This window comes from Dendropsophus ebraccatus, chromosome 15, assembly GCF_027789765.1.
Source record: "Dendropsophus ebraccatus isolate aDenEbr1 chromosome 15, aDenEbr1.pat, whole genome shotgun sequence".
Taxonomy (NCBI): domain Eukaryota; kingdom Metazoa; phylum Chordata; class Amphibia; order Anura; family Hylidae; genus Dendropsophus; species Dendropsophus ebraccatus.
Genome location: NC_091468.1, coordinates 310,630 through 317,500, shown reverse-complemented (window position 1 = coordinate 317,500; position 6,871 = coordinate 310,630). Strand labels below are relative to the sequence as shown.

The 6,871-nt window shown below is 55.4% G+C and overlaps 1 protein-coding gene across 3 annotated transcripts in view; it reads right to left on the bottom strand.

Moving 5' to 3' along the window:
• PPP2R5D (protein phosphatase 2 regulatory subunit B'delta) overlaps positions 1–4,401 on the bottom strand; it is a 91,721-nt gene extending 87,320 nt beyond the window's left edge. For 2 of the 3 annotated variants that reach the window (XM_069954285.1, XM_069954286.1), the window contains exon 1: positions 4,255–4,401. In XM_069954285.1, coding sequence (XP_069810386.1) covers positions 4,255–4,362 — 108 coding nt within the window. In that variant the 5' untranslated portion in view covers positions 4,363–4,401. The remainder of the gene's footprint in view (positions 1–4,254) is intronic. The other variant, XM_069954284.1, reaches the window with a different exon arrangement.
• Between the last annotated feature and the right edge of the window lie 2,470 nt (positions 4,402–6,871).

The window sequence follows — 6,871 nt, the reverse complement described above, 5'->3', positions numbered from 1 at the left end:
CGTCTCTCTCTCTGTCAGTGTGGAGCCGTCTCTCTCTCTCTGTCAGTGTGGAGCCGTCTCTCTCTCTGTCAGTGTGGAGCCGTCTCTCTCTCTGTCAGTGTGGAGCCGTCTCTCTCTCTGTCAGTGTGGAGCCGTCTCTCTCTCTCTGTCAGTGTGGAGCCGTCTCTCTCTCTCTGTCAGTGTGGAGCCGTCTCTCTCTCTCTGTCAGTGTGGAGCCGTCTCTCTCTCTCTGTCAGTGTGGAGCCGTCTCTCTCTCTCTGTCAGTGTGGAGCCGTCTCTCTCTCTCTGTCAGTGTGGAGCCGTCTCTCTCTCTGTCAGTGTGGAGCCGTCTCTCTCTCTCTGTCAGTGTGGAGCCGTCTCTCTCTCTCTGTCAGTGTGGAGCCGTCTCTCTCTCTCTGTCAGTGTGGAGCCGTCTCTCTCTCTCTGTCAGTGTGGAGCCGTCTCTCTCTCTCTGTCAGTGTGGAGCCGTCTCTCTCTCTCTCTGTCAGTGTGGAGCCGTCTCTCTCTCTCTCTGTCAGTGTGGAGCCGTCTCTCTCTCTCTGTCAGTGTGGAGCCGTCTCTCTCTCTCTGTCAGTGTGGAGCCGTCTCTCTCTCTCTGTCAGTGTGGAGCCGTCTCTCTCTCATCTGTCAGTGTGGAGCCGTCTCTCTCCTCTCTGTCAGTGTGGAGCCGTCTCTCTCTCTCTGTCAGTGTGGAGCCGTCTCTCTCTCTCTGTCAGTGTGGAGCCGTCTCTCTCTCTCTGTCAGTGTGGAGCCGTCTCTCTCTCTCTCTCTCTGTCAGTGTGGAGCCGTCTCTCTCTCTCTCTCTCTGTCAGTGTGGAGCCGTCTCTCTCTCTCTCTCTCTGTCAGTGTGGAGCCGTCTCTCTCTCTCTCTCTGTCAGTGTGGAGCCGTCTCTCTCTCTCTCTCTCTGTCAGTGTGGAGCCGTCTCTCTCTCTCTCTCTCTCTGTCAGTGTGGAGCCGTCTCTCTCTCTCTCTCTCTGTCAGTGTGGAGCCGTCTCTCTCTCTCTCTCTCTGTCAGTGTGGAGCCGTCTCTCTCTCTCTCTGTCAGTGTGGAGCCGTCTCTCTCTCTCTCTCTCTCTGTCAGTGTGGAGCCGTCTCTCTCTCTCTCTGTCAGTGTGGAGCCGTCTCTCTCTCTCTCTCTGTCAGTGTGGAGCCGTCTCTCTCTCTCTCTCTGTCAGTGTGGAGCCGTCTCTCTCTCTCTGTCAGTGTGGAGCCGTCTCTCTCTCTCTGTCAGTGTGGAGCCGTCTCTCTCTCTCTCTCTGTCAGTGTGGAGCCGTCTCTCTCTCTCTCTGTCAGTGTGGAGCCGTCTCTCTCTCTCTCTCTGTCAGTGTGGAGCGTCTCTCTCTCTCTCTCTGTCAGTGTGGAGCCGTCTCTCTCTCTCTGTCAGTGTGGAGCCGTCTCTCTCTCTCATCTCTGTCAGTGTGGAGCCGTCTCTTCTCTCTCTCTTCTGTCAGTGTGGAGCCGTCTCTCTCTCCTCTCTCTGTCAGTGTGGAGCCGTCTCTCTCTCTCTCTCTGTCAGTGTGGAGCCGTCTCTCTCTCTCTCTCTCTCTCTCTCTCTGTCAGTGTGGAGCCGTCTCTCTCTCTGTCAGTGTGGAGCCGTCTCTCTCTCTCTCTCTGTCAGTGTGGAGCCGTCTCTCTCTCTGTCAGTGTGGAGCCGTCTCTCTCTCTGTCAGTGTGGAGCCGTCTCTCTCTCTCCTGTCAGTGTGGAGCCGTCTCTCTCTCTCTGTCAGTGTGGAGCCGTCTCTCTCTCTCTGTCAGTTGGAGCCGTCTCTCTCTCTCTGTCAGTGTGGAGCCGTCTCTCTCTCTCTTGTCAGTGTGAGCCGTCTCTCTCTCTCTGTCAGTGTGGAGCCGTCTCTCTCTCTCTCTCTCTCTCTCTCTCTCTCTCTGTCAGTGTGGAGCCGTCTCTCTCTCTCTCTCACTGTCAGTGTGGAGCCGTCTCTCTCTCTCTCTCTCTCTCTCTCTGTCAGTGTGGAGCCGTCTCTCTCTCTCTCTCTCTGTCAGTGTGGAGCCGTCTCTCTCTCTCTCTCTCTCTCTGTCAGTGTGGAGCCGTCTCTCTCTCTCTCTCTCTCTCTCTCTCTCTCTCTCTGTCAGTGTGGAGCCGTCTCTCTCTCTCACTGTCAGTGTGGAGCCGTCTCTCTCTCTCTCTCTGTCAGTGTGGAGCCGTCTCTCTCTCTGTCAGTGTGGAGCCGTCTCTCTCTCTGTCTGTGTGGAGCCGTCTCTCTCTCTGTCAGTGTGGAGCCGTCTCTCTCTCTGTCAGTGTGGAGCCGTCTCTCTCTCTCTCTCTCTCTCTCTGTCAGTGTGGAGCCGTCTCTCTCTCTCTCTCATCTCTCTCTCTCTCTCACTGTCAGTGTGGAGCCGTCTCTCTCTCTCTGCTGTCAGTGTGGAGCCGTCTCTCTCTCTCTCTCATCTCTCTCTCTCTCTCTCTCTGTCAGTGTGGAGCCGTCTCTCTCTCTCACTGTCAGTGTGGAGCCGTCTCTCTCTCTCTCTCTCTCTCTCTATCACTGTCAGTAGTGGGAGCCGTGTCTCTCTCTCTCTCGCTCTCTGTCAGTGTGGAGCCGTCTCTCTCTCTCTCTCTCTCTGTCAGTGTGGAGCCGTCTCTCTCTCTCTCTCTCACTGTCAGTGTGGAGCCGTCTCTCTCTCTCTCTCTCTCACTGTCAGTGTGGAGCCGTCTCTCTCTGTCAGTGTGGAGCCGTTCTCTCTCTCTCTCTCCTCTCTCTCTCTCTGTCAGTGTGGAGCCGTCTCTCTCTCGTCTCTCTCTGTCAGTGTGGAGCCGTCTCTCTCTCTCTCTCTCTCACTGTCAGTGTGGAGCCGTCTCTCTCTCTCTGTCAGTGTGAGCCGTCTCTCGTCTCTCTCTCCTCTCTCTCTCTGTCAGTGTGGAGCCGTCTCTCTCTCTCACTGTCAGTGTGGAACCGCTCTCTCTCTCTCTCTCTCTCTCTCACTGTCAGTGTGGAGCCGTGTCTCTCTCTCTCTCTCTCTCTCTCTCTGTCAGGTTGTGGAGCCGTCTCTCTCTCTCTCTCTCTCTGTCAGTGTGGAGCCGTCTCTCTCTCTCTGTCAGTGTGGAGCGTCTCTCTCTCTCTGTCAGTCAGTGGGGAGCCGTCTCTCTCTCTCTCTGTCAGTGTGGAGCCGTCTCTCTCTCTCTCTCTCTCTGTCAGTGTGGAGCCGTCTCTCTCTCTCTCTCTCACTGTCAGTGTGGAGCCGTCTCTCTCTCTCTCTCTCACTGTCAGTGTGGAGCCGTCTCTCTCTCTCTCACTGTCAGTGTGGAGCCGTCTCTCTCTCTCTCACTGTCAGTGTGGAGCCGTCTCTCTCTCTCTCACTGTCAGTGTGGAGCCGTCTCTCTCTCTCTCTCTCTGTCAGTGTGGAGCCGTCTCTCTCTCTCACTGTCAGTGTGAGCCGTCTCTCTCTCTCTCTGTCCGTGTGGAGCCGTTCTCTCTCTCTCTCAACTGTCAGGTGTGGAGCCGTCTCTCTCTCTCTCTCCTCTCTCTCTCTCTCCACTGTCACTGTCAGTGTGGAGCCGTCTCTCTCTCTCTCTCTCTCTCTCTCTCTCTGTCAGTGTGGAGCCGTCTCTCTCTCTCTCTCTCTGTCAGTGTGGAGCCGTCTCTCTCTCTCACTGTCAGTGTGGAGCCGTCTCTCTCTCTCACTGTCAGTGTGGAGCCGTCTCTCTCTCTCTCTCTCTCTCTCTCTCTCTCTCTCTCACTGTCAGTGTGGAGCCGTCTCTCTCTCTCTCTGTCAGTGTGGAGCCGTCTCTCTCTCTCTCTCTGTCAGTGTGGAGCCGTCTCTCTCTCTCTCTCTCTCTGTCAGTGTGGAGCCGTCTCTCTCTCTCTCTCTGTCAGTGTGGAGCCGTCTCTCTCTCTCTCTGTCAGTGTGGAGCCGTCTCTCTCTCTCACTGTCAGTGTGGAGCCGTCTCTCTCTCTCTCTCTCTCTCTCTGTCAGTGTGGAGCCGTCTCTCTCTCTCTCTCTGTCAGTGTGGAGCCGTCTCTCTCTCTCACTGTCAGTGTGGAGCCGTCTCTCTCTCTCTCTCTCTCTCTCTCTCTCTCTATCTCTCTCACTGTTAGTGTGGAGCCGTCTCTCTCTCTCTCTCTCTGTCAGTGTGGAGCCGTCTCTCTCTCTCTCTGTCAGTGTGGAGCCGTCTCTCTCTCTCTCTCTCTCTCTATCTCTCTCTCTCTCTCTCTGTCAGTGTGGAGCCGTCTCTCTCTCTCTGTCAGTGTGGAGCCGTCTCTATCTCTCTGTGTCTGCCAGTTTGGGGCCGTCTCTCTTACCTTCTCTTTCTTAGGCTTATACGGCATGTCTCCTGATGTCTCTTGAAGTCTCTCGTCCTCTCGGGAGGTCTCTGCGGATTTTCGGTGGCGTCGGACGTGTGACGTCATCTAGCCGGCGGAGTGACGTTTGGCGTACGTGTTGCCATGGTAACAGTCAGTTTCCTCTACCGTCTTCACATTTAAGGCGCTGACGTCAGTGATTGCGATGTCCCGCCCTCAGACACGCCCCAGCAATAATTCTATGCCGCCTTCTAGATCCGGCCGTCATCCCGCCATGTTACTACACCCTCCATAGGGGAAGGAGATGGAGGAATTCTAGGTCGGAGGAAAAATGGGCAGTCAGTGAGTACAGGGACAGTCAGGGAGTTGTGCGGCAGTCAGTAGAGGTGCAGTCAGTAAGTAGTGGGGCAGTCAGTGAACAGAGGGGCAGTCAGTGAGTAGTGGGGCAGTCAGTAAGTATTGGGGCAGTCAGTGAGTAGTGGGGCAGTAAGTGAACAGAGGGGCAGTCAGTGAATAGAGGGGCAGTCAGTAAGTATTGGGGCAGTCAGTGAGTAGTGGGCAGTCAGTAAGTAGTGGGGCAGTTAGTGAGTATTGGGCCAGTCAGTGAATAGAGGGGCAGTCAGTGAGAAGTGGGGCAGTCAGTGAGTATTGGGGCAGTCAGTGAGTATTGGGGCAGTCAATGAGTATTGGGCAGTCAGTGAACAGAGGGACAGTCAGTGAGTATTGGGGCAGTCAGTGAGTATTGGGGCAGTCAGTGAGTAGTGGGGCAGTAAGTGAACAGAGGGGCAGTCAGTGAGTATTGGGGCAGTCAGTGAACAGAGGGGCAGTCAGTGAGAAGTGGGGCAGTCAGTGAGAAGTGGGGCAGTCAGTGAGTATTGGGGCAGTCAATGAGTATTGGGCAGTCAGTGAACAGAGGGACAGTCAGTGAGTATTGGGGCAGTCAGTGAGTATTGGGGCAGTCAGTGAGTAGTGGGGCAGTAAGTGAACAGAGGGGCAGTCAGTGAGTAGTGGGGCAGTCAGTGAGTATTGGGGCAGTCAGTGAACAGAGGGGCAGTCAGTGAGAAGTGGGGCAGTCAGTGAGTATTGGGGCAGTCAGTGAGTATTGGGGCAGTCAGTGAGTATTGGGGCAGTCAATGAGTATTGGGCAGTCAGTGAACAGAGGGACAGTCAGTGAGTATTGGGGCAGTCAGTGAGTAGTGGGGCAGTAAGTGAACAGAGGGGCAGTCAGTGAGTAGTGGGGCAGTCAGTGAGTATTGGGGCAGTCAGTGAGTATTGGGGCAGTCAATGAGTGTTGGGCAGTCAGTGAACAGAGGGACAGTCAGTGAGTATTGGGGCAGTCAGTGAGTAGTGGGGCAGTCAGTGAGTATTGGGGCAGTCAGTGAGTATTGGGGCAGTCAGTGAGCAGTGGGGCAGTCAGTGAGTATTGGGGCAGTCAATGAGTATTGGGCAGTCAGTGAACAGAGGGACAGTCAGTGAGAAGTGGGGCAGTCAGTGAGTATTGGGGCAGTCAATGAGTATTGGGCAGTCAGTGAACAGAGGGACAGTCAGTGAGTATTGGGGCAGTCAGTGAGTATTGGGGCAGTCAGTGAGTAGTGGGGCAGTAAGTGAACAGAGGGGCAGTCAGTGAGTAGTGGGGCAGTCAGTGAGTATTGGGGCAGTCAGTGAGTAGTGGGGCAGTAAGTTAACAGAGGGGCAGTCAGTGAGTAGTGGGGCAGTCAGTGAGTATTGGGGCAGTCAGTGAACAGAGGGGCAGTCAGTGAGAAGTGGGGCAGTCAGTGAGAAGTGGGGCAGTCAGTGAGTATTGGGGCAGTCAGTGAGTATTGGGGCAGTCAATGAGTATTGGGCAGTCAGTGAACAGAGGGACAGTCAGTGAGTATTGGGGCAGTCAGTGAGTATTGGGGCAGTCAGTGAGTAGTGGGGCAGTAAGTGAACAGGGGCAGTCAGTGAGTAGTGGGGCAGTCAGTGAGTATTGGGGCAGTCAGTGAGTATTGGGGCAGTCAATGAGTGTTGGGCAGTCAGTGAACAGAGGGACAGTCAGTGAGTATTGGGGCAGTCAGTGAGTAGTGGGGCAGTCAGTGAGTATTGGGGCAGTCAGTGAGTATTGGGGCAGTCAGTGAGCAGTGGGGCAGTCAGTGAGTATTGGGGCAGTCAATGAGTATTGGGCAGTCAGTGAACAGAGGGACAGTCAGTGAGTATTGGGGCAGTCAGTGAGTAGTGGGGCAGTCAGTAAGTAGTGGGGCAGTTAGTGAGTATTGGGCCAGTCAGTGAATAGAGGGGAAGTCAGTGAGTATTGGGGCAGTCAGTGAGTATTGGGGCAGTCAGTGAGTAGTGGGCCAGTTAGTGAGTATTGGGGCTGTCAGTGAGTAGTGGGGCAGTCAGTGAACAGAGGGGCAGTCAGTGAGTAGTGGGGCAGTCAGTGAGTAGTGGGACACAGCAGTCTCCCTCCCTCTGGACACCGCAGTCTCCCTCCCTCTGGACACCGCAGTCTCCCTCCCTCTGGACACCGCAGTCTCCCTCCCTCTGGACACCGCAGTCTCCCTCCCTCTGGACACCGCAGTCTCCCTCCCTCTGGACACCGCAGTCTCCCTCCCTCTGGACACCGCAGTCTCCCTCCCTC